The 26,866-nt window shown below is 37.8% G+C and overlaps 2 protein-coding genes across 15 annotated transcripts in view; one reads left to right on the top strand and one right to left on the bottom strand.

Moving 5' to 3' along the window:
* The window catches only part of REPS1 (RALBP1 associated Eps domain containing 1), a 63,704-nt gene extending 47,897 nt beyond the window's left edge, over positions 1–15,807 (top strand). For 7 of the 10 annotated variants that reach the window (XM_058021846.1, XM_058021845.1, XM_058021849.1 and 4 more), the window contains 10 exons: positions 876–963; positions 1,761–1,862; positions 4,037–4,109; positions 6,396–6,514; positions 7,274–7,338; positions 8,367–8,552; positions 9,743–9,838; positions 10,461–10,609; positions 11,270–11,375; positions 12,418–15,807. In XM_058021846.1, the coding sequence (XP_057877829.1) occupies positions 876–963; positions 1,761–1,862; positions 4,037–4,109; positions 6,396–6,514; positions 7,274–7,338; positions 8,367–8,552; positions 9,743–9,838; positions 10,461–10,609; positions 11,270–11,375; positions 12,418–12,486 (1,053 nt within the window). In that variant the 3' untranslated portion in view covers positions 12,487–15,807. Of the gene's footprint in view, positions 1–875; positions 964–1,760; positions 1,863–4,036; positions 4,110–6,395; positions 6,515–7,273; positions 7,339–8,366; positions 8,553–9,742; positions 9,839–10,460; positions 10,610–11,269; positions 11,376–12,417 lie in introns of those variants that run through there. The other 3 variants (XM_058021844.1, XM_058021841.1, XM_058021850.1) reach the window with 2 other exon arrangements.
* A 3,557-nt stretch (positions 15,808–19,364) lies between these two features.
* Positions 19,365–26,645, bottom strand: CCDC28A (coiled-coil domain containing 28A). 5 transcript variants are annotated; one of them, XM_058021855.1, is made up of 6 exons: positions 26,429–26,533; positions 25,527–25,715; positions 22,696–22,859; positions 21,602–21,756; positions 20,945–20,967; positions 19,365–20,105 (listed from the first exon to the last, which is right to left on the bottom strand). In XM_058021855.1, the coding sequence occupies exons 2-6, from the start codon at positions 25,682–25,684 to the stop codon at positions 20,051–20,053; spliced, it is 555 nt and encodes a 184-aa protein (XP_057877838.1). In that variant the 5' UTR covers positions 25,685–25,715; positions 26,429–26,533; the 3' UTR covers positions 19,365–20,050. The 5 variants fall into 5 exon arrangements, with proteins under 5 accessions (XP_057877838.1, XP_057877835.1, XP_057877834.1 ...); XM_058021852.1 differs by lacking the exons at positions 19,365–20,105; positions 20,945–20,967; positions 26,429–26,533 and adding an exon at positions 26,556–26,645 and having other exon boundaries at positions 21,491–21,756; XM_058021851.1 differs by lacking the exons at positions 19,365–20,105; positions 20,945–20,967 and having other exon boundaries at positions 21,491–21,756; positions 26,429–26,534.
* Between the last annotated feature and the right edge of the window lie 221 nt (positions 26,646–26,866).

The raw sequence follows: 26,866 nt of genomic DNA, 5'->3' as shown, positions 1-26,866 counted from the left end.
GAAAATACCAATGTAGATGTATTACACCTAGTGCAATTGATCTACTTGAGTAGTCAGAACAGATTAAATTTCTGATACAAAGCTAGTTTTAAAACTTCTTGTTATTTCTAGGATAAATTTAATATAATCTGGGGGTGTTCTTGTACTGTCATTGGCCCACCCATTCATGTATTCTGAATATGGATGACAGTAAAAAATTTCAGACAGCCGTGGCACTATTTTTAGGCTGCTTCTGAGTTTTGAGATTATTTTTTTAAGCTGTCTGCAGTCAGTGTTCAAACTAAATTGAAAGGATTGTCTGTAAAGTACTTTAAACAGAGCCCCTTGTCTGAATGACTAATGCCTAAGTGTAGGGCCAGTGCCTGTCTAGAGGTATATTCCATAGAGCTTATTATACTGATGTTTAGAAGATTTTTGCTATTTTAAAGACTCCAGAAAATGTCTGAAATTACTACAAAGTACCTATTTCATTGAGCATTATTCATGCTATTTAAAAAGGCCATTATTTTCTGAGGCCATTATAAGTAAAGCTGAGGAGTCAGGGTTTAAATTGTTTTGGGTGGTTTTTTTTTTTAAGAAGTGCTCAAAGTACCAGATGTCTGATACACTAGAAATGGTGGAAAGCTGGTAAAATTCAGGTCCTACTTGCAGTTATCTATAGAAACATATCCTAGTGCCATTTTAAGTAGCTAAGTTAACATTATAGAGACTACAGCTTAGAGAGCTTTGGTTTTCTGGGTATATTCAATTCCCTGGAGCTGTGCAAATAAATTAAATGTATGAAATTTTGTTTAGAATTAACATTGCACATGCTGTCAGAGACTCTTAAAAGAGTGATTTAAGCTAGGTTACCATAACTGTGATCTCTTCCACAGGACACTGCAATTGTGCACCCAGTTCCTATAAGAATGACTCCAAGCAAAATCCACATGCAGGAAATGGAGCTTAAAAGAACTGGAAGTGGTAGGACATTTTCTCTTGCTAATTTGGGAAGTTTCATACAGTTAGAGTTGGTCTTACTGCCTTGAATGTACTTACTTTTCTCCTTCACCAAGGATGAATAAATCTGAAGTTGTAATGAGCATCATTACTGAGTTAAGAATTGCTGTTCAGATAAGTGCAGAGCTTGAATTGGCCATTTGCTACAGTGAGGATTTTACCTTCTCTAGCAGAATGTTTCTTGGAGAGTAGTTCAGCATCATTATAAAGATTGGATTTGGACCTGCAGGTGAATGTCTGGGTTTCCTTGTTAGATACTGAAGGAAACTGGAGATGGAGATCATAACCTGCATTCATAAAGCTTGTTCTTCTCTGGTCAGAAATACTGCATTTATTATTTTGAAACTTGCAAGCATTTGGGAATATTGGCAGGCCATTTTTTACTCTGGTCAATAATAAGCAAGGTGATTTGATAAATTTTCTTAAAGGAATAGAGGTGGGGGTCTTAGTTTTCAGTTGTGTACCAGTATTTCCTAAAGTCATGGAACTCATGCAGAGTCTTCTGCATAGGAGAATTAATAGTATTGACAGCACACTTCTTTTAACATTTATTTGGCCTTGTAAACAGCTGAAAATTCACAGCTCTTAATGCTGAGAAATCGTGTTTTACTTCGTAATAGTGTTATTTCTGATTTAAAATGCACCAGTTTTAGTCTTGAGTGCAGCACTTTAGATAAGGGCAGAAAACCAGTGTAAAGCTTTGGCGCCAGAAATAAAGGCTAGTTAGAATAAGTTCATTTATCTATTTTTTTTCCCTCTAGATCATGCTAACCCTACTAGTCCACTACTTGTGAAACCATCAGATCTCCCAGAAGAAAATAAAATTAGTTCATCTGTAAAATTTTCATCTGGAAATACAGTTAGTAAGTATCAAAGTGCTTTCTGATCTCATTTCTTACATTACACAAAGTGTAGATCTGGTATGTTCCTCAGTGAATGAAAGCTGGCTGGATAGTAGCAGCTCTAAAATGAGATAAAGTTATCCTAAGAACAGAAACATTTCTGATATAAAGTATGTGTTAGAAGTAGTAATTAAGAAAGTTCTACTGATGTCACTAGAGTTGTTTTCCTACCTTGTGTGCTCAAGAAAATTCATTTTTGTCAGCTCTTTTCCATCTTGCTGTTTTCTCTTTTAATCCTAGAATGAAAAATTCAATGTAGATAAAGTGGAATTCCCTAAGTAGCATTTGATTGGTCTTCCTCAGAACCATGTAACATGTTTTCTAAAGAGTGAAAATGTGTTGACCACAATTTCCAGGCAGTTCTCATCTGATTAAGCTACTAAGCAAATCCTACAGACTTCTATGTTCCATTTTAAATGCAGCTTTTCAACTGTTTATTTCATTCTAATAGCCTTTTCAATTTGTAGTATCTTCTGTGCCCAAAGCATGTTGCATTATATTGATTTGATTAGTCCACTTATCTAATATTGGAGAGGTCCAAGATTATTTGTTGCCTGAATGAATTTCTACAGTCTTTCCAAGATCCTTTTTTTTTTTTTTTTTTGTTTTCTTCAAGTCAGGAGCTTACTTTTCTTCAGTAAAAATAAAGTTTCAAGAAGTCATTATTTTAAATCCTTTGCATTAGTAAGACCAGAAGTACTTTGATTGGTTTGTAATACAGGAGGAATCCAGAAAATACCATCTTGCAATATGTTTTGCTTTTCTTGTGAGCTCTGTTTTAGTGGCACTCTTCGTTCTGACCAGTGTCCTGACCATGTCTGAGTTTTACTTTTCAAGCACAGTTCTGTTTTTACTAAGAAGTTTGCTAATGCAAAAGAACAAGCAAACATCATCTTTTAATGTGGAACTAGTGCTGTGTGCAGGATCCAAGTTCAAGATCCAAGTTTCGGTGCTCCCTTTTCCTTATCTGAGTGCAGCCTGATCTTTTAATCTTTAATAGAGTGTTTTTCCCTGAGAGGAAGAACATGGTGAAATAAAACAACCACATTGCAGTGTAAGATATAAGCATTGTGTAGTACCTGCAATGTTAAGGAGAAGTAGTATAAAAAAATGTAACAGGTAAGAATGTGCCTTGCTGATCAGGAAAGTCATCTCTGCAGGATTCTCATTTCTGAGGCCTGGTTGAGGTGTCTTACCACTTTTGAAAACTTCAGTGTCCTAGGAGGTTAAAATAATCCTTTGAGAGCAGGTAATTCAGAAAAATCTTGATGTTTTTGAGTAGAATTTTCCTCTTCACTGGCAACAAATTGAGTCCCTTTGCTCCAGTGACTTCCACCTTGAACTTTGGTTTACTTCGTGCTCTAGAATAGTCTCTTGTGATAAATTATCCTGAGGTCAATTTTTCTATCTACATTCATTCCATATAAATCTTGTGATTTTTGTGAGGCTCCTCATTTCTGGGGAAAAAAGCCTCATGCTTTGCAGAGCTTCTAAGGGTAAGGGTGTCCTTGAGAATCTGTGATGCTTTAATAGCATCTTTCATTTCTGTAGATTTCCTTAATCAAAAGCTGGAAGTTTTAGAAAAGGTTTAGTCCAAAATAAGGTTGACCACCAGACTTGGAGGTACAGAAGTTACATTAGTAGCAAAGCAACTGCATTAATCTGTGTTCTGTACATAGCCTTTGCTTTTTCTGATTCCTAAGGTTTCTAAGTCCTTCAGCACTTCTAAAATCAGGCATGTTCTACCCCTTGCTTTTTTTTCCTTGGATGTCCCTCACTCTTCTTCACTAGATTGTTGAAGTGATGGAATGTCAAGTGTTTAAAAATGACTGTTCGTAAAACTTAGGTTTTGTATTTTAAATACAACATTACTGTCATTGTTTATTCTCAGTACATGGCACTAGTAACCAGCTACTGTGTTGGGTGAATGGAGTTGGTTTGTATTGTGTCCTTCAATCATTCAGGTTTGAGGATTTTGAATCCTGACCAGATGATACCTTACAGGGAAGCAATACAAGGACATACACCTTTTTTGTAACAAAAGAAATTGGATATTTGAAATTACTGGTTACTTCTGTCTCTTAGGGTATGCTAATGATGCAAAGCAAATATGAAATTGTATTTTCTTTTCCCAGCAGATGGTTACAGCAGTTCGGACTCTTACGCTTCAGACCCGGAGCAAATGGGAAATGCTGTAACACGGCAACGGTCAGTAGAGTAGCACCTGAAAAAAAACAAGTAAAAGGTGTTTAAAGAAGCCTGTTCTCAGCTCCTGGTTACTTGACAACTAGGTTATAAAATGGTGGCAAAACAGATTCCTAACTTTAACACTCAGGAATCTGTAAACAGTCTGTTTTCTAATGTATTAGCAATATATGTTGCTTTCATTAGTGTGGAAAGTGAAAATTAAAAAAGGAAAGTTGTCTAAAAATTTGTTTGAGATTGGCTGGTCAAGTGCTCCATGTGAATCTCCACATTCAATCAGAATCTTAATACTTTCCCCTTAAATACAAAGCAATGTAAGCATGTGAGAGCATGCTGTTACTTGAAACCAATTTTTTGTATTTTTAAAAATATCCATTTAGGCATTATTGGAGAAGAACCTTATGACACTATAGCCTAAAAGAGAATTAAGTACACTTTAGGAATACTATGGCCGTAACTCCATCTCTTCTAATAAACTTAAAAAGGGCCAAAGTCAAATGCCCAATGTAAACTAAGGGTTTGGAGAAAGCCATGCAAGCACAAAACCAACAACTGCATCATTTCACATGACAGAATGTGCTGTACTAGCTGGTGCTAGTTGTTCCCATTAAATCTGCCTGAATAGGATTAAAACCAGCTACACCATTAACTGTCTTACAATCAGTTTCAGAGGTAAGTTTCAAAACAAAAATAATTAGGGTGACTTCAATGGCAAAGAAAGATTTCCATTTGCCTGTCAGTACAGCAACTTGAAAGATTCTTTCCTGCATTGTTACCTAATGGAAAATGTGACTCTGTCATGCTTTTATGTATGATTTTTGCACTATGAACATGATGGTTTCAATGTGTTCTTTTACTCTTTGACTTTGGATTAGGTTCTCTTGCTGAACTTGTGTAGATGAGGGAAGCTTTCTGACGAGTTCCCACATTATGGCACGGGGAGCTTCTGTCCTGACCTGGTAGTTGTGGCAGTATGCACACAGGAAATTTGTTGTCCCACTTACTCTTTTACTTTCTTCCACTGGCACCTCTTCTACCCATTGCAATTTTGTATAGAGATGACATTGTACTTAATCCTACCGCTAGTCAAGACTACGTTTTGGTATTTTCACATAGCAAAAACTGACAAGGCTGTGTCAGATAATGATACCTTGGAATTCTCCTTAAACCACTTTCTCCCATTTTTAATTCCATTTGTGTTTTGTTTTTTTTTTTTTTTTTTTACTGTAGTAGCTAGAGGGATGACCCAAGGAGTCAGTATAATTAGATTTTATTTTCATCAGCTGGAGAGTTACACAGTATTATAAAAGCATTGCCATAGAGAATATATTAAGAAAATCAACTTTTCTATTGTGATAACTCAGTTTTGTGTCTGGACTTAAACATTCAGAAATTCCAGGTTTTGTGTGAAACTTGGGTAGCCTTTACCTCCCCAAGTTTACATTTTACAGTAGTTATAGAAGAACGTTGCAGAGGCCAGTCATAGAAAAGATTTTATCACAAATTGAATAAAAAAGCAGCTCTATTCAGGTCAATGATTCAATAAATCTGTCTTGTTCAAATTAGGCTAGTTAGGAAGCTTCTGCAAACTGCTTTTAAAAGGAAATTGTACAAAAATTCTATATACAATAAATCCCACTTAAATGGCACTTATTACAGTAATTTATTCTTCTGTCCTTCCTGCATGTGTTCTCCATGAATTTGCAGCAGTTATCCACTAGATGGTGATCCTACCTAAGAATGAGTCAAAATTTCTGAAGATTCTGCCAAGTGTATAGATTTGGAAAATTTCAGGCAGAGAATTAAATTGCTGTCTCATACACTGAGATACTTCTTGGGCTCGATATACGTGGAGGCAGGTCCAACAGAAACCCAATATTCTTCTTTAATGAAATTGAGCTTACATCATTTAACCTAAACAGGATGTTGACTACATCTTAAAAATTATAGTGACTGTCACCTGGATGGAATTACCATATTTATCATTCTCTGTTCCTGAGCTGCCATTGTTTGGGGTATGCATCAAGCTGTTGGTTTCCCAAAGATAAATTACATGTGATAGTATAAGAGTAATTTGAATAAAGGATATTTAAGTAAATTGAAGTATAAAAACAGTTTTAAAATCAAAGAATACTGGAAGTTTAATATGGCAATCTTGAAAATCAATGGCAATCAGGGAGTTTTACCTCTGTCAAACTTGGTTTTTTAATTGTATGCTTTGAAGAACTTTTGATTTTTAGTTCTGTTGTAGCCACCTAAAATCACTACAGAAACTTATGTGTTTTGCAGATCACATTCAGGAACATCTCCAGATAACACTGCACCACCACCACCCCCTCCAAGGCCTCATGCTTCTCATTCTCGGTCGTCATCTTTAGATATGAACAGATCCTTTTCAGTCACCCCAGGTAGCTATGCTGTGTTCTCCATGTGTATTATTTTTCAGCACATGTGTTCCTGAAGCAGTCAATGCTTTTTTTTCTGAGGAATGATTTAGAATACTGGTTTTTAAAGCACCATTTCTGAATAAAAAGTTGCATATGTTGTCATCCTTACTGTATTGTTTGTGTTAAAATTTATGTTGTACTTTACTTAAGTAGCTAATTTAAAAGTAAATTCTGAATTCTGGCATTGTAGTTTTTTGGATGAATGTGGGAAACAGAGTCAGGAAAGAATATGCTGGTTGTATACCCACATCCAATCAATTGCATCTGCCAGTAAATTTTCAAGGGGAGTCTTTTTGGAATCTCCTGTATTTAAGATGGGTATTTAGTATTTGACTTCAGAGGAAATTATTAAAGTCACTTCTCCTGCTGTGCTTAAGGACTTTTATTGGACTTCTGACTTATCAGTACTTTTAAATTCAGGATCACAAAGTATGAGAAAATACTAAGAACTTGTAATGAGGGTAAAAAAAATCCCAAACCCTAAGATCCTAAAGCCAGAAGAATATGACCATGTCTGTACAAGATCCATGTTCTGATTAATCCTGGTTTTGTCTGTCTGGCAATTTGAAAGGAGGTGACATTACAATTATGAGCCCAAATATGACAAGTGGCAAATATGAGGCACAATGCAATGTTTCTTCATGTTGACAATAAGAAAATTTGATAGCACTGTAATGTACAAAGTAACAATCTTGGCCAAATGTGGTGCATCTTTTACAGGACAGCAACAGGCTGGAGTTGTTGCCTATCCGCCTGCAGTGCCTCCAAGACCACAGCCTTCACAGGTGATGTCACTTCTGAAAAATCATAACTTGGTGCATTATTTTTATGTAACTTGAGTTTTAATATATCTCTTAAATTAGTATCATTGCTTGATATATTTTTGAAAGCACCAGGATGTGAATAGTGGCAAAACCTAGAGTACATCCAAATAATAGTACTTCCTAAATAAAAGAATGCTTCTAGTGGAATCATGGGTGGGGATTAAGGTAGATATTGAGGAGGAATGAGTGGCTCTAGAGCTCTGAATTGTGGGAAAGAGAGAAAAGTTATCCTTTCACATTTCATTGTCTATTCCTGTATAGTGTGTAGGCCATAACAAAGATGGCAAGAGCCATTTTCCAAAGTTTTGCAAAATAAAGGTTTTCCTTCCATTTGTCTGGCACAGGGCAGAGCTTTATGTAATATGTCTGCCCCCAAAAGGAGTGATTCCACTTCTTCACTTGTCACAGACTTGGTGATCTTTGCAGTTACAGTCTGAATGATATCAGTTAGCTGATTTGGTGGAAAGCACATCTTGAAAAAGTTTTTTCTTTGTCTTATCTAGCTGAATCCTTCAACTGCTGTGCAGATCTGACATGGGACAGATAAAATTGCTTTTCAATTGTTTCTCACCAGCAGCTGCTTGTTAGAATCTAAGTTACTAGCAGTAGAAGTCAGTCAGTGATATAGAAATCATCTACAAGGATTCAAAAATTATCTGAAGGGCTGAAGGGAGTGTACAAGGACATATTCCACACAGTGATTACATAAGCATGTTTCCCTATGAAACTAAACTAAAAGTCTCTATCAAGCCCCAGACAGCAGAAATATCTATTGTTGAATGAGTCTAGCATGTGGTACATTACATCCCTCTTTGGTCTTATTTCCTGGATAGTAGCATATCTGAACTTCCTTTCTCTTAAGTATTTCTTCATGCATGTCTTGCCTGAGATGCATCTTGTCCTACTGATAGTACGTAAATTTTTATCCACTGAAAAGGCAAATAATCCTTAACATTCTGTCCCTAAATATTTCTGTTATTTTATTGCAGGGCACAGGTCCTCATGTGCATCGCTCAGTGGATGCTGATGGCCTAATAGCTCATAGCAGTACCTCACCTCAACAAATACCAGAGCAGCCAAATTTTGCAGACTTCAGCCAGTTTGAGGCATTTGCTGTTTCAGGTGTAAACAAAGAGGAAGAAGATGAAATTGAAACGCACTCAGAAGCCTTGCAGGTGAGTAGAAGGGGAAGATCTTATTGATGGCTTTAATACCACCAACAATTCTGAGACTGTTAAAACCTATTTCTGCTGTCCTCTGTTAGTGATGTGTTGTTTGTTGGGTTTTTTGTTCTGTTTTGGTTTTTTATGATGTCTCAATCCATTGCCAGAAAGCAATTACATTGCACACTGCTGCACTTGTTTAGTTATTGCCAAACACCTAGGCAGAAGGAATTCTTTTCATCTCAGCTCTTGATTGTAATTTTAAAGATTTCTGTGCTTATTAGCATACATGGGCACAAACGTAATTGTGTTGGTAATACACATAATTTGAGACTTCGCACAGGCAAAACCTTTCTTCTGCTCATTCTTGCCAGTCTTCCAAATGACTTGCTGATAATTTTTAAATAATGTCTTTTTTAAGACATACCTTAATAAAGGAGATGACTGTCATGTCTTGTAAACATCTGCTAAAATTCCATTAATTTGCTTTTCTTCAAAGTCGTTGGACAAACAGCTGAAGTGAATAGAGCTCTGGCATCCTTCTGTCATTAAAGATGTTTACAAAAACTTGTTTCTTACTACAGACATAGGACTTGAAAGTTGGGAAGCATTAATGTCATTGCTAGCTGCTATTGCAGAAACTACTTCATGTTCTCCTTTGATAATTTGTAGCTTTTATCCAGATTGTAAGTTCTCTGGGACACTTTTGCGTTCTTGCTTGCAAAAGTCCCTGTGGTGCTTTAAAGCTCTCCCAGCTGTCAGCAGCATGGTCTTGCTTCACTTGTTCAGGAAGGTCAGTGACACAGCCCCATCTGAGCACTCTCCATGTACCTCATTGCAAAACCAGCTATGCCAGCTTAAGCTGCCTCTGCAAACTGCTTAAGTTAAGCTTGCTGATTGTTTTGCATTGAGGTGGATGTGGAACAGTCACATTGTGTTCCATTGGAGGGATTAACCTTTGGCAGTGACAAATAGATAATAGTGGCACTGTAATAGCAGAAACAGCAGTTTGTGATTAGGCCACGGCCTCTTTTGTGCCTCATGACATTGGACTTGTGTTTCTAAATGAGAATTGAACTAGAATTGTAGGTGTTAACTGTATTCATGTATCAGAACACAGCATACTTGTTTTCATTCCAACTGTTGCCAGATGAAGTATATGTTGAGAAGTAGATTCATAAATACATTTTATATTCCTTTAGGTTGAAAAGCCCTCTGATTCTGCAAGTTCTCTTAGAGTTGCCAAAGCAGATGGAAGAGTTGAAGACAAAGCACCTGCAAATGTCCCCAGTAGTGCGGTATGCAAAGTACCCTTGGAACAAAGCACTGTTGTCTGATATATATGAAATTAAATGTTTGTTTTGATTTGCAACAGCAGCTTTGTAGGTGTTCACCTGAACCCAGTTTTCACCATACACATGCCTATTTGAAGCCCAATAGGTGCTTCAAATAGGCATGTGTATGGTGAATTTTTGCAACATATTATGATGATTAGGTTTATTCTTGAGACAGCAGAAAAGATACATGTAAGTTTTCAAATTTTTGAAACAGATCAAAATGTTTAGTGCAGAACTTGATTAAGTATAGCTTTTTATTTGATTACAGACATATAATTAGTGGGGGGGAAGGTGTGCTCTGCACTGCTGTGTGTTTGCAGTACTCAGTTGTACTGTGCTGTTTCTGCTTGCACACTTCTTTGTCAGTATGAAGCAACTTACTAGCTTTTCACTACATGGTAGGATTTAGTAGTTCATGTCTTTTTCAGACCAAATGAGAATGCAGCTAGATTTCCATCAGAAAATACCTGATGGGTTGTAAATTCAGTTGCCTCAGTAACTGAATATGAAAGACAAGCTACCAGGTTATAACCTAAATAAAATGTAGTTTCAGAGAGTTAATAGGCTGTGTTTTCCTCTTCAGGGTAAAGGCACTACCCCACTTGCTCCACCGCCGAAGCCTATTCGTAGAAGATTAAAATCAGAAGATGAGCTAAGACCTGAAGCTGAGGAACATACACAGAAAACAGGTGTCATAGCTGCTGTTCTTGCTTCACAGCCATCTATTCCTAGGTAACCCAAGAAGTATATAAATACATCTGTTACTGGAAAGTTTACATTTAAACAGCATACACACTTTCTGTTCCAGGAGTTGCAAACAATTTCAGTGTGTTTAATTTAGATTAATTCAATGATTAAGAAGTTTTTGGTTTTTAAATATGGTCATCCCAAAGCTGCTACTGCTGGGAGACTTTTAAGAGATTTTGAATTTTGGAGTGTGAACTCTTTTTAACTTCTGCAAGTATGTTGGAAATAAGTGGTGGAAGTACTAAGATGTAGAGTTTAATTTTAAATGGTTTCTATGAACAGTCCAAAATGTGCAGTGTGTGTGTCCTAGCATGAAAATAGTCTATTGCAGTAGTCACTTGGAGGTAAATGAATGTGGTTTGCTGTGGTGGGCCTTCAGAAAGTTGATAATGATGAGTTTTTAAAATGCGCTGTGTGCTCTTTGATTGAAACCAACTCTGTGTGCATATATAAAACATAGATATCTGTGTTTCCATGCAAACAAACGGGGTTAACCAAGCCGGACAGGAGCGGGAACATGTAACAGTGTAACAAGTTAAAGAATTTTGAAAAGAGGATTCTGCTCACTTAAAGAAGGGGACTATAAGTGAGATGTTCGGCTAAATGGCAAAATTACTTATTACAATACTTCTGATATCTTCTCAGATCAGTGGGGAAAGACAAGAAGGCAATTCAGGCATCAATCAGACGTAACAAGGAAACCAACACTGTTTTGGCCAGATTGAACAGTGAACTACAGCAGCAACTAAAGGTAATTCCTTTGTCTTTGTGTAAGAGAAGAGCCTCAGAGAGCAAGATGTTAGTGATGCACAGTAAAAGGCGTCTCTGCAATCTACTGATAAATGTAGTTGAGGATATCGATATGAAATATTTAGCTATGTTCATAGATCATAGAATATACCTATTTGTGGCAAATTTTGTGAAATTACAAAACACACTTTTGCTGCTAACACATTTTTCAGTGTAACAATCTGCTTTTAGCTACACTAAAATTTTACCTCACATTATCAATACTAGGTTACCTGTTGTCATCATCACATACTTTAAAAGCAGTACTGAGAGGGGCAGCTTAAGTGATCTGTGTTCTTCTGAAGGAAAAAGCAAGCCTTAAAGTCTTAGTAAAATTATAAGTCATAAATATTTTTAAACAAATACAATAATCTGAAGTACAAAACTTGCAGTTTAATAATTAGTGCAACAATAGCAATTTGCTTATCTAGGTCAGCTATCATTGTTTTAGAGCTATCTGTAGGCATCGGCTTAATGTCTTTTGCCTGCCATCTTTCTTACCTAAGTTATCTAATTTTAACTATGAAGATAATTTTTTAAAGTATCTTAAATGAACACATGAGTTCATTTAAGTAAGATACTGTCTAGAATAGAAGTTAGGTGATTTTAAAAACTCAAGCCTGAATTTCACTTAGAAATTCACATAGGAGGAAAAACCGGGGACAAAAACTGAGTTTTCCAATAGTCTTAATTCAGGTGAGAGCTTACTCCCTTAACATTTTAGACTTCATTTGAAAATATTATAGTTGGGTTTGCGTCTGGTTACAAGTTTGGGTCTGGGTGCTTTGAAAGAAAAAAAATACTTGGCATCACCTTTGAGCAAAGTAGTGATTTCCAATGATACGTAATTACCATCCAGGCAATCTTCTATTCAGTGTCTAGGAGGAGTTACCGAGAGTCTAGAATCTAAGTTAGTTTTCAGACTGAAGCAGCTTTTGATGGCATGAGGAAATTTTCAGTACTCATTCCCTGTGGACTGTCACTAGAAAATCTTTCTTTTGTAGGATGTTCTTGAAGAGAGAATCTCCCTGGAAGTCCAACTGGAACAACTTCGACCCTTCTCTCACCTCTAAGCCTACTGCCGTTAACTGTGAATTTACTAATTTTGAAAGGGGTATTGGTTTCAAGGCCTATTTAAATATCCATGCATCTAGCTCAATGCACTCTATTCTACATTAAATGTTGTGGTTCTGTTTTGTCAATTTGTCCACTTTTGTATTTTAAATATTTTAATTTCAGTACAGAAAGAAAAAAAAAAACTACTACTTTTTCCTTGAATGTGACACTGCCTCTCACATCTTTCTCTGTGGGCATCCGTGATCTTTGTTGGACTTGAGTTTGCAGAGTTTGTCACCAAAATTGCCAACTGGAATTTTTTCATAGTTTTTTTTTTCCTGTTGAAACATCTTTGCAGAAGAAGGTTGCTAATCAGTTGATTTTAACCTTTAAGCACATAAACTCTTCATTCACTATGGCATTTATTTTATTGTGCCAGAAAAGAGACAAACTACTAATCTGTCATCAGCCAATGTTACTTCCCAAGCTGCCTTTCACAATTGGAAATTGTTCACGATTCTAGAAAGCCTGCCTCTTTGCAATTCCCCAGCTTACTCAGGTTGGAAGAGTTCTTGCAGGCTGTTTGCCATATCAACTGGATTGGATGTTGTGATTTTTGTTGCATACATTACAGAGTATGTGACCACAGATTGCCAGGTGTTCACATGTTATCCATTCATGATCCTGATTCAGCCGCATGCGTAGAAGCATTTATGGCACAATTGGTAGTCTATCAAACAGGTCTTCTTTAGTTCTCCCTTTTGTGAAAAGAGTTGGGTGTAGGTCCCAAACATTAATTGCACATTATCTAAGCACCACCTGTAATTGCATGTCTCACACATTACCTTTTAATAGCAGATCACATCCACCAGTCTTCACTATAACAAATTGTATTGTCAAGTAATGTGTCAATACCTCTATAAACTTCTAATTCCCAGCAAAAAAAAAAATATAAAACAAAAAATGAACAGTTTTGCTTCTTAGGAATTCTGGGGTACCTTCTGTCATCTTGTTTCCAGGCCTTACTTCTCTGGCATATAGACAGGCTTCACTATTAACAGAGTTCCTTGAGTGTATCTTGCTCTTCAGGTTGATGTACTGTATTAGGATTTGTTGTATATTGTACGATACACACATTTTGATCTCATATGTAAATTTGCATTAATTGCTGACTAACAGCAGATATTCTATTTAATGGCTTCTTCTGGCTGTGGGATCATAGATGTTTAACTGCATGGATGTATCTCTGCAGAATCAGAACTAGCAATTGTGTGATTTTTACACCAATAAAACAGCACAATATTTTAATTTTGTTGATTCATCTTTACCTGGGAATTGAAACTCATTCAAATAAGGGGGAGGGTTTTATTACAGGATTGCAGGTAATTTCTTGTAGTTTTGTGGCATGTACAAGAAGTGATTGATTGTAATCTGGGCCATTTTCTTCCCTCATTTTTAGCTGTTGATCAGAAGTGATTCTCTTGGTAATCTGTGGCTATACTCCTTTTGTATCCTCCTGTAAGAAAATTTAATACAAATGTAATTTCTAAAAAGTAAATGTTAGTATTGACTTGGGTCAAATATATCTATTGTTCTTTAGGCTTAATATCTGGTTTGATTTCCTCAAAAAATTCCTTTAAAAATTAAAGATAGATCATCCTCTGCCAGCAGTCCTTAACATCACAGTCTCACTTCTGTGCATAAATGAAATTCTCTTAACATCTGCTTCCCTTCCAAAAGGATAGGTCAAGTCAGATTTACCACTGGTTATGCTGTTACGGTGAAAAATAAGTATTTCTCTTTTTGGTTGTCATAAACAGACTGGATAATTATGGTGAATTTTTACTACTTTTACTTTTTCAAATGTCAAGGAAGTGCTGCAGATGGTTTATGTATATAATCTAAAGCGAAATTCTCTGGTATGAAAGGATGTCATAGTTGCATGAGATATGGTAGTTTCTGTTTGCATGTAAAGGGATTAAGAAATGATAGCTAAATGGTCACAAAGGTGACGTATAAATATTATTTAAAGTGCAAGGCTTTGAGTTCAGAAAACTATATATGAATAGGGAAATGTTAAGAAAAACCCAGCAAAACAAATGACCCTCCCCAATGTAAACTAAAACTTTAAAGTTGATGGACTGATCACTTCTATTATAACTGACAAGTAGGAGGAACAGAGTGGGAAAAAATTTTTCCCTTTTTTAAAAAGCAGGAAAAGAAGTCACTGCAGTTAAAGAATGTCGATCTTTTGAACCAACTGTATCTTGTCCATAGTTTATTTTAAAGTTTAAAATACATTTTTTAAATAACACTATTTTCATATTAGTATTTAAGTATTAAGCCTGTGTTTATAGCAACAGGATTCTTAAATCAGAATTTAACATTTTAAGCTTAAATGTAAAAAGCCTTTTACATTCAAATGTTACATGTACATACGAATTTCTCTAACATCCATATCTTCCTAATAGAATGACAAGTTATTGTCTAAAGTGAAGAACTTTGGCAATCTGAACCTTTTTGTGTCTTGCCAACAAGTCTATTTTTAAGAATTTTTGTGGATTACTTTTAACGCATCATTCTGTACATTTTAAACCAGTTTTTCATGATCAGAAGACCTTCTAACTGAAAAACTACTTAATGTCTTAAGAACATCACTGCCAATGATGTTCAGAAGTTACCTCATTTAGTAATGTAACCCAACTTTAATCCCTTACAAAATTATCTCCCTGTCTCTCTCATTTCTTTGATCTTGATCCAGCTACTTGATGCATTCTTTTGTATGAACTTAAGATTGTAAGCTCTTTGGGGCAAGGAATTACGTACAGTACAAAAGAGGTGCTCTCTCTATTGCAAGTATAAATGTAACTACTGAATAGTATGGAGTGTGATTGATGTACCCAGCTGGGATGGATGGACAGCAGCAGGCCTTTCTGAAACACCTGGGAAATGTTTTTCTCTGGACTTTGTCATTGGAAGTGTCTCTTCTCGTTTGTTTCTTTTGTGTCTCCTAATAATGTGCCTCTTTCTTCATTCCACCTGCTTTGGAGTTGCTTTTTTCTCCATTCATTTCCTGTCTTAGGACTGCAGAGAAGATTTCCAAAATGCAAAGGTAAAAAGCTGAAAAGCCACTTTGTTTTGAGCAGTATTCTAAGTCTATCCAATGTAAGCGAGTATTTTCAAATTTTTTTTGTACTTCACATGCACCTCATTTTCCTTGCAATTGTGATGAACTAGATGATCTCATATTACTGAAAATGTCTTATGTGGGATAAACAAAGTTGAGGTTATAAAAACTTAAAACTAAAGAAAATAAATTTGCAGCATTGTTTCTTGTGTGACATGTCTCTGTCCCTTATGGATGGGGTGTGCTGTGTTTCTCTTCATTTAGGGCAGAGTTGAGAATTACTCTTCTGGTTTCAGCTGTGCAGTTTCTCTAAATGTCACTTTATGGGTGGCCTGGCCTTAATCACTTTTTCCTAAAATGGTAAAAAATAGTAAATCATTGTCTCCTGACTCCCAGCTCATTCTGATCTCAGTTTCTAGTGGAATGTAGTTTCATGAAATTGTAATGTGTTGCAAAAGCACAGTACTTCTAAGTGAGTAATAACAATGCAGTTCTTACTCTGTGGGGAAGATAAAAAAACAACTTGTTTATTTTGAATATATTTGCATGCTTATGCAGCATGCTTCTCTTGCCACATATATTGATGTACAAATCTTTGATCATACCGCTGTCTGGAGGAAAACACATGAAAACCAAGGACTTCATTATCTAAAAACAAAAAAAAAAAATTAAATGCTATGTTCTTGTAATAGTTTTAACAACGAACTTGGGATTGTATAGGAAAGATGTTAATAATGTCTACATACCAATAACCAAATGAGACAATATAGGGTTGTCCTGACAGTACATAAGCAAAATATAAACTTCACAGGAGTCTTTGAATTAATTGCTTTTGTCTGGGGACATGGAGAGGGGAAGTTGAATACTGTGTAATTTCCTTTGATTAATATTTCTTTGAATTGGCAAAATGGGTTTTAAAGGTGCAGTTTCTGCTTTAAAGGTAGGTTGTACATTGTTTGTACCTAAAGCATATACTGATTGTACACTAGTTGTACCTGGTTGTACACTGTTAGTGTGTTTCAAAGTGATTTCACAGTACCTTATATAGGTATTCAATGTCTTGCATTTAAATTATTGTCCAAAACAGCCTCTGTTTAGTTATAATACTAAAAAATTTGGTATTGTGATGATGAAACATGAAGTTTGTGATCTCACAGCTTAAATACAAAGCTTCAAGAAGACTCTTAGTACTGTTTATCACACTTCACCAGCATTCTGGGCCACAGAAAGCTAGATGAATTCTATTTCATCTCTGGTAGAATATATTCTTGACACTTTCACTCTTATGGATATTGATTAATTTAATCTGGAAGCAGCTGAAATTACTCTGTTCTTTTGACTGGTCTCATTTATGAGAGGCCTATGAAATTACCAAAACATCATAAATAGTTAAAGCAATTTAAGCTGACATTCAGTGGTATGTTGATGGAAACCCACATTCTGGCAGTACTGCTGTTGAACCGTGTGTGGCTGTATTGTTTCGCAGTGTGTGGGACATGGGAGCTACATCGTGCTCTGCAGTGTACACTCTGTGGTGTATCCCTGAGAGCTGCAGTGCTGCCTCTTGCTGTCACTTCACCTCAGAGCTCTGACTGCTTCTCTGCCTTTGGCTCAAGTAAGGCTGCATTGAATCTGACAGAAGAGGGGATGGTCCGTGGGGTGGAACAAGGTCATTGTAAGAAACTGCCCTCTGGATCAGGACTGTCTTGTACCAAGGGCCTGTGGTTTTTAGTGTCCAACCAAAAGGCAAGTAAGGAACACTGGTATTTGAAAGACTGTTGAATATTAAGAAAATCAATTGATTTCATATTGAAAATCCATTATTTTCCTGATAGCTGGAGGAGCAGGAAGGGGAATAAGCATTACAACAGCTACTGTGAACACTCACCTAAGAGCTTCTGAAGGCCTAGCATCCCTGACTGGCTGTGTCAAACTTAGCAAGAAATTTATGTATAGTAAGGAGTTTCAGCAATATATGGTTTCTCTGCAGAAGGCAAAGGAAATACTTTGGGAATCCCTGTGTTAACTTAGGTGTGTATTTCATTAAAATGCTGTGAAATTCAGCACTCTACTAAGTGCTTTTGTGCCTTATTTTGCATAGCTTGAACTGATAGAAAGCATGAGTTAAGGTATGGAAATACAGAGTATGTTTCAAGAAAAAAAAATGAAAGGAATTTTGTAGGAAGTTGTAATTCATTGTATTCTATCAGAAAATGCAGAAGTGCTATGCCTCAAGCATGTTACTTGTTTTTTCTGTTACATATCCTGCCTTTGGAGGAAGAGTGGTTCAGTTTATAACAAGCCTTTCTTCTAGAGCTTCAATCCGTTGTCTTTCACTGCCCTTGTGAGGAACTTGGTCACCTGCCTTCTCATCCAAAGTCACCAAGAGATCATAGACCAATCAGGAGGTCCTTTTGCTGTAGAAGGGTACATAAAAAGCACATATTCCCTGATTTACTTTGCATTTAGCCTTTCGACATAAAGTAGCATTAAAGTAAGAATGTTCTGTGGAAAACCATTAATTATTCACATGTCATTTTCTTCAAAATTAAGAGGCTGGAAATTTTGACAGATTCTATGGTTTTTACAAACATTGCCTCCATAGTGAATTTGCTAACCAAAAAACGTGCTAAAATTGATGTCTCAGAACTTTTCATATCAAAACCAATTTTGTCAGTGTTTTTTATCCTTTTGTCCCCTAACATTTTAGAACATTAATTATTTTAATTTTTTTTTTAGGTTTTAAAACTTCCTTTTTGCAAATACCTCTTCATGTAGACTTTATTTTCTCTTGTGGAAAAGATTATTACATCTCGATGTAGGGGGGGTTGCATTTTAACTATCACAGCTCAAAACTGTCTTGATCTGAATTAATCCAAAGTGAGTACTGTCTAAAATTGACAGTAGATGTAATTTGGATTGTAAGGTAGGATTTTGGGTTTAAAATTTTCATGAAGATGGCATAGATTTTTGTTCTAACATACACCTATTTTCCTTCACACCTGCATTGCAATTTTTAGAGTTCTGTATAATATTTCTTGTATTAGCACTTGCTTAACTGTTAGACTGTATGTATTTTAGTATTACAGCTTGATTCTGCAATATTGCATTGATCAGGACGATCAGATAATTTGCAAACTACTCATTCATTCAGTCTGGTCCCAGCCTCTCAGTTTGTTGGGAATTGTTCTTGGTTATTTCATGTTCTGGTTTTTGTGGCTTAATATGAATAAAGAGCTGTAAGTTGGAGGTCTCATATTAATCTTACTATTTCCAAATATTAGGAAAATTATGGTCTATTACAATGACTGATTTTTGATTTTAAATTTATATCTAACATCATCTACTAAAAACATACAGTTTTCTTTTTTTTTTTTTTTTACTTAGGAGAGAGAAATGTACAGGTCTTGTGGATGTGTGCCACAAGTCTCTTTGTAAAGCTTTATTTAAGCGAAGTTCTTCTATTTCCTGGCCACATGCCCACTCTCGGCTGATGAAAGCTTTGCACTCAGGAAGAAGGATAAAAATTCCATTCCTTGTTCAGTAAGTGTAAAGTCAGTGTGGAATCTGAATGTATTACCTAAAAACTGAATATAAAATAAATCTAGAACCAAAGGCATGGTGATAGAAATTTTGGATCTAAAACCAGTCTGATTTTATACTAATACAGATTTTTTTTACCTCTGGCTGTGCACATAAAGTTGACACCAATTAATTGGTATCATCAATTGGTATCATCTATTTACAACATCAGAGTAACTACAAAAATGATTATCCTAGATTTATTGAACAGTAACTATTTACCCAGTTTTGGATTTTCACAATACTTAATTTATGTAGACTGTTAGCATGCACACTAATTCTAATTTGGTGAGATTTTATAGTTATTCATAGTATGGAAAAACATAAACTCCAAACATTTGGACAATGCTAAAACTCATCTTCCTCACACAGCCAAACCAATAGCAGCTTCTGCAAATGAAACATCATATATTTAAAACTTTTCACTTTATTAACAATAAATTATCTGTGGCATCACCAATCAACAAAACACTAAAGAGACAGTGAGCAGATTGTCTGTATAATGATCAGAAAGGCAACATTATCAGTACCTTCATAAAAACTGGAGAAATGCCAATGAACTTATATACATGTACCACTTGCAACCATATGAACACTGAGCAGAAGAAATATATTTCTTAGTTTCTCCAGTTTTTCTGTTAAGTAAGGCAGTAATAAAAAGCACAGCATCACAATTAAGTTCAACTCTAGGTACTGAGCCCTGGCATAATGCAGTGCTCAGAGGAATGTGCAAAATAAACACCTGGATTTGCACTTTGATTCTTTGTTGTGTAAAATTAAAAAGCAACACAAAGTCACAACTCTTCTTGATTCCATTGTCCAGAAAAACAAAAGCAAAGCTGGAGAATCCAGACTGACAAAGATGTTCTCTCTCAGCCTGTAGTACCATTTGGAATATCTTGAGCATCAGCTAAATGTAGCTTTTGGCTGAAGCAAATCATTAAGGAATAACACTTTCACATACATATAAGGCATGAACAAGACAGCAACAACAGAAATAACCAGACTGCAGAGTAAACTGAGTGCTACACTCCTCCACTGCCATCAGGCCTTATCAAAAGCACAGTGTGAAAGACAAGCTGAGACATTCAGCTTTATCCCCTCTGTGGGCTAAGAGCACACATTTGTCCAGTTCCTAAGCTCTGCTGAAGTACCTGACCCCAGAGATAAAAAATTAGGTCAGCGCACTCTCCACGGTCAAGCAGTTATAAACAACCACACACATTTCTAGAAAAAAATGAAAAGGTAATAGAATTCACTTATCAGTGGGACAGATGCCTCTGAATATTGTTGAAGGAATATTACTATGGATGTTTGTTCCAGAATGTCTCAGTAAGATGGATGCAGAAAGAGGCTGCTGCTGATGGGTTTTGCCACTGACAATACACTATGGTACACAAGTGGAACATGGTAGCTGAATAAATCACCAGGTGAAAGAAACAACCTATAATTACATGTGTTAAGATAGAGTCACTTATGTATTGGAAGAACCTAAAAATTGATGCTGTATTATAGTACTAATTTGAAAGCACAGCATCACAATTAACTACAATTCTAGGTACTGAGCTTTGCAGTGCTCAGAGGAATGTGGAAAATAAACACCTGGATTTGCACTTTGATTCTGTGTAAAATTAAAAAACAAACAACACAAAGCATTATCAAAGGAATCTGACTCTTGTAAAGGCATCAGTTACTAGGGAAACACACTGCAATTTGACTACAGTTAGTAATTAAAATGCAAAATAAACATTTTAGGAAAAGGATACATAGATGAATTTAGTTCTTCTAGCTGCAAGATAAATGTAGAAATTATGAGAAATGGCACTTCAGTTAGTCAAAGAAATGCAGCAATTATGCTGGTATGCTGAAATTAACACATTAATATAGGATATAACTAACAGTTTGGGCTGAAATGTATGATTTCTTACAAAAATCAAACCTACACTGAATTCCATACAATGAGCTAAGTTCCAAATTAAGTTTGCAAATAAGGTTTCCAAATGTGCTGATCTCAAGAAATTTAAAGAAATTTTAACAATTCTGGTTTCTATGGAAATACACTAGACAAAGTGTAGAATGTACAGATCTGTATTCTTTGTTGTGTGTCACCTTCCCCAGATGTAGGAAGATGGTCTGCAGGGAAAGTGGTCATAGTTCCCTAGTACATGGGCTGTCCCTAAGCAGGGTGACAGGCTCAGGCAGCTTGCAGCCAGCCTGCTCCCCTCCCCAAAGCAACCAGCAGCTGTAACAAATGAAAACAGCTCCTGTGTTCTCTCAGAACCCAGAGGAGGGCAGGACACACCCTGGTTCATTGAAAAGCTAAGTTCTCAACTGTAAATCACTGCGCACACAGGGGCGGTGTTTTCCTGAACCAAGCTTTGCTGTGGGCTAAGCTCCATGATTTCTGCCTTCCCAGAACTTACATCTGACAGCAGTCTATCCAGGTTGGAATCACTGGCCAGTTTTCTTTTGTCTTCAGGGAGTTCTTCCATCTCCCCATAGAGCTCCAGATTGAGGCGAGCAAGCTTCTCCTGCATACTCCGCACGTGCTCCATCTGCTCTATGGAACATTCATTTCCTAAAACAAGTAAAAACTTGTTTCATATAAAGAAACCCAAGAGTGAAAATGAAGATATGAAGATGCAACTTTTTATATCAGAGAAGAGAAATGCAGCTTTCTACATTAGAGAATTTAAACATCAATTTTACCAGTACATTTGCTGTCTTGGTGGTTTCCCTGTTGAAGTTTCTGTCATCCCATTTGTTGCTGTGTTGTGCTGAATTTACAGTAGCTATCCAATGTTCTCAGAGTTTTTTAGAATGCATGTGGTTTTTCTATACTCTTGAGTTTTTCTCTGATTCAGAAAGGCCCTGTATTTTAACTTAAAATTCAGTAAAAAAAAAACTTCTTTCCAATTCTGATTTCTTTAAGGGTTGCTTTCTTGAAACAGATGGTTGATATAATACAAACTTTTCAGGTTCTTTTGTAAAATCAGAGTGGAATTGACACGTTTACCTAACACTAAACTTGCAAAAAGTTTAGTACAAAAAAGTACACATGCATTTTTCTACTTAGTACAAGGGAGAAAAGAATGCAAAAATGTGCAATATTTCTTCTAAAACCTCCATCAACTCTGAGACTATAAAAATACTAAGAAGCTAAGACAGAGTAACCTGGGTAAAATGCAGCTTGCATTTCATAAAAGTTGTTACCAATAGTCTTAAATGTTCATATGCAACAAAACTGGGTGCTAAAGACAGTTACTTCTTCCTACATAAATAAGTGATTTTAAACTTGGCATCTTAAGGAAAGGTGGAAGGGATAATGGAATGGCATGTGAATAATCTCACAACACAGACAACGTTACAACGCGACTGCAATTTGAAAATGCAGTAAGATGTATTAATTATGTGGATTTCATGTGGCAGTCTGTCCATGCAGCACACTTGTTTGCAAATGTTACCACTGTACAGCTATAAAAAACAACTATTGTACACACACAATTCATGCACTTACCAAATGCCTGAAGTTTGCCAGAGTGGAAGTCATTCAAGAGACTCAGAAGTCCCCTTTCCATTTCCTGGACATCTGATACATCTGTGAGAAAAGAATGCTGGATTGGTGCTGCCTGTGCCCCTTTTGCTTCAGCTCCTGGAGGTTTGGCTTTCTCTTTGATTACTCTAAAAAAAAAAAAAAATTGAACAAAACAAGTATTACTTATTACTTCCTGCTTTCAATTCCACTGTAAATTTGAAATGTAAGCAAGTGTACATCTGAGCTTTGAAAATTAAATGAGAAATACATAGTGCATATTTCAGTCACTGCTTTTAAGATAAACACTGGACCTCCAGCTTGTCTGACAAATAAAGAACATCACTATCTCAGCATTTTGATACTGCAAAATGAAGGGTTCCACCAGTCTGCTTGGACCACACATCTGTGATGGCCATCTCAGTAACCTAAAGTGGGCCAGCACTACCCAGCAGTGACAACAGGGCATTAGCACTGACAAGACCTCTAAGATCATCAAGTCCAACCATTAACCCAGCACAGCCATGTTCATCACTAACCCACATCCTCAAGCACCACACCCATGATTTTTTAACATTTCCAGGGATGGTGATTCCAACCACTTCCCCAGGCAGACATGATCTACATAAAATCACCCAAAAAGCATCTGCAGGCCAGAGAGAACCCCCCTCAAAAATCATACTGTCCTCTTGTCACAAACATCTGTAGATTCCAACCCGTGTGGAAAACAGCTGGTTATAAGCTTTGGAAGGTGACCTTGCCTCCACATAAATTTTCCTAGAGTTCTTTCTTTCAACCCACAAATAACATCCCAATTTTGTAAATCTCACCATCAAAACCACTCTCCCACTACTCTAATGTACCAAATGAAACTAGTCCATGCCCAAACATCAAATTGCTAAAAATACTCTACAACCCTTCCTGCAAGAAAATCATCCAAATCCCTGCATCCCATACACTTCTCTCTAGGCACAGCACTTATTCAGAGCACCAAGTGCCCACAGGAACTACATGGATGAAAATTAAAAACCATGTTAAATCCCTGTGAACACACAACCAATATGGAAACTAAACAGACAGCTACCAGTGAGAAGCAGCATGTTCCTTCTCTGACCCAGAGACAGACAGACAGACAGGCTGCATCCTAATACAGTTCAGGTAGGAGACTGTCCTGCAGCCTTGTGATGAATCTGTTCAGAACTGATCCAGTGAAAAAATCTCAGCCTAAAGATTTTAATTTAGGATACTATGGGATATTAAAAAAAATCGCAGACTTAAAAAAGAGGCTTTATTTAATTAGTGAAGATAATGGGGTTTAAAGCACAGTAAGGCCTATCCTTCCCATGCTCTGCAAATTCTCTCTGTCTTATGGGAAATAACAATTCTTTGTCCAGCCCAAGAGCTTCTGTAGTCTATAAAACATCGTATAGACTATATGCTATAGAAACAACCAGCAGTCCAACAATCACCATTTCCAGTTCAACTCAGAGCAACTCAGTTTAGGTTCTGCTTCAGTTTCAGACTTAAAGGTTTGTACTACAGACAGGTCATCCATTTTTCTACCCAATTCTGATGTGTAATAAAATAAACTATTAGTCTCTGAGAACTTACTTCATTGGATTCTTGCAGTAAAGTGAAAATTAATTAAATACTCTTGCTCCATTATCACCGCAGCAGTTCATCCTCACATTATTATGTCAATTACCTCTCCTGCTTGATAAGTTCAAACAATTATCTGTATTAGCACTGCTTGGTAAGTTTAACAATTGTGCAAGAATGGCCAGAACTTACAGCAAAAAGGACATTTTCTTCTCTACACAATCTTTTGGACTGCAAGAAATTAATTTCTAGTAAATCCCAGGATAATATTGAGACTTGAGTAGACTGTTCAGTCAACTGAAGAAGCCACCAATTTATAGCTCATTAGTATCTACTAATATTTCCCTCTAAGTATTAACACAGTGTTCCTGAAAAATAATGTATAGACTTACACTGCAGAAATTAATTATTTATCAGGCCAATACTGCATCCTTCAAACAGACTCTCTGTGCTGATGCTGACAGTCCTGTATTTAATCTTCAGCTAAAACTCAGAGGTCGGTAAATTTTCTGCTGCCTCTCCCCAGCTAACATTTCCCTTTAAAATTCCTCTTCCTTTATTTATGTACTGTGTCTGCCACAGCCAAAAAACTCATTTTCTAACATGCAGGTAAATTAATGTTCTCAAACTGAAACCAACTTATCATCAAAAAACCACAAACTATTCTGATGTGGTACTTTCTGAAGAACTGAATGTCTCTCTTTACTCAAGACACTCCCCCAGCTGAGGTCCCCAGTCACAAAACACCTGGAAATTCCAGTTCTAGCTCATCCTGTTCAATTTATGTCCTTCATTTCCTGCCACAGTTGTCAGTTCCAACCTTGCAGTCATGTAATATTTTATTTGTTCCTCACAGCTGTACATCTGGGGCTCTACTATTCCCACCTGATGCCCAAATCTGATCACCCAACTCATGTCTTTCACCAGGCACATCAGGCTATACTCTGCTTCAGCTAAATTGCTGTTGGTATGAGTTTAGAGCATTGTGTAACACTCCAGTAAGTTTACAAGAAAAGTGTAGAACACCTTCCTTTGCTATAAAATAACCACTATATTGCATTAAAAATAAATCATGTTGCTAAAAAAGACACATCATCAAAACTTCACAAGCCTGAAGCTCTTCTGTCACAGCCAGTCTAAACAATCTTCAAACTGTCTCAGCATTGCCAAGTTCCTGGCTCTCACTGCCTCTAGGTCTGCAAATGGCGCGAGCTTACCGTTTTAACTTTGGTTTTTGTACGGCAGGCTGTGGGGCAGGGTTGGAAAAGGCTGTACTTTTACTGACTGGCACTGAGCTTTTCTTGGAGTTAGCAACCTGAGCAGAGTGACTGGAAGATGATTTGGGGCTCCTCCTCTTGATCTTCCTTTCTTCCATTTCTTCCAATTTACTACATCTAGACTAATGTCTTCATAGGGAAGGAAAGAAAGTGAGAAAAAATCCATTAAAACCGGCATTCACAATAAAAGCAAGTACAACGACAGCTCGTGGAAATGAAACTTGTAGTTCCTTCAGAGATGAGCAGTCACTCATGTCTGAGAGCAGGAGAATCCAGTTTCCAGGAGAAGCCGCCCGGCCTGCTCGATGAGCGGAAGGGGCAGGACTTAAACCCTCCATCCTCCAACAGGTACCTCCAAACCATCTCAAGCGCTGTGTGCCGTGGGTTACGGCTGGGGAACACCACGAGTGCTCGGGCCCACGGCAGGCAGAACACCGACAAGAGCCGTGGAACGGCAATGCCGAGACCCACCCGTGCCACAGCACCGCCTCTGCTGCGGGAAACTCAGCCGGTGCCGGCTCGTTGCTGCTGTGACGCAGCTGCTGCCCTACACTTGCTGTCACCGCCGTGACACGCTCTTTGTTATTACGGATTGTTATCACTCCTACACCACCGACGGGCCCGGCCCAGCTCCGCACGCACAGCCCACCCGGGTGCCGTTACCGGGCGCTCCCCCGCCGCCTCCTCGCCGGTGACACGCCCCTGACACCCGTTACACCCCGGAGGCGGCCGAGGGCTCCCCGGGCACGGCGACGGCACCCCTGGGCGCCATCGCGGACCCGCCGCTGCCTCCCGGGATGAGGAGACCCCTGTGCGCAGCCCGGGCAGCCGCAGCCGCGTACCGCCGCTTCATTACCGCGGAGGCTCGGGACGCGGCTGCGCTCCGGGAGCAGCGGGAAGCGGACGGAGCCCCCAGCCCTTCGCCCCCAGCCCCTCGCCCCGCCGCGGCGCGCCGGCCCCGCCCCCTACCTGAAGGAAGCCCCGCCCCCGGAGCGCGCGCGGAGCCGCGCGGAAGCAGCCGGCTCGTCCCGGCGCGCGGATCACGTGACAGCAGGGCGGCCCGGCCCGGCGGCGGCGCCGCGAGGTGCATTGTGGGAGTCCCGCCCCAAGGCACCACCTCCCCCGCGGGCGGACTACAGCTCCCAGAACCCCCCGCGGGGCGGGGCCGCGTGCCGGCGTTCAGTGGTCGTCACGGCCAAGGGCTTCTCCCGAAACATTTGATCCGAGTCCACGCATGTTAAAACACGCTGGCAAAAACCACCGCACTGCTGACCTGGTCC

Source organism: Melospiza georgiana, chromosome 3, assembly GCF_028018845.1.
Source record: "Melospiza georgiana isolate bMelGeo1 chromosome 3, bMelGeo1.pri, whole genome shotgun sequence".
Classification (NCBI taxonomy): domain Eukaryota; kingdom Metazoa; phylum Chordata; class Aves; order Passeriformes; family Passerellidae; genus Melospiza; species Melospiza georgiana.
Note: the sequence above shows the minus strand (reverse complement) of the source record. Positions and strands in the feature narration are given on the sequence as shown.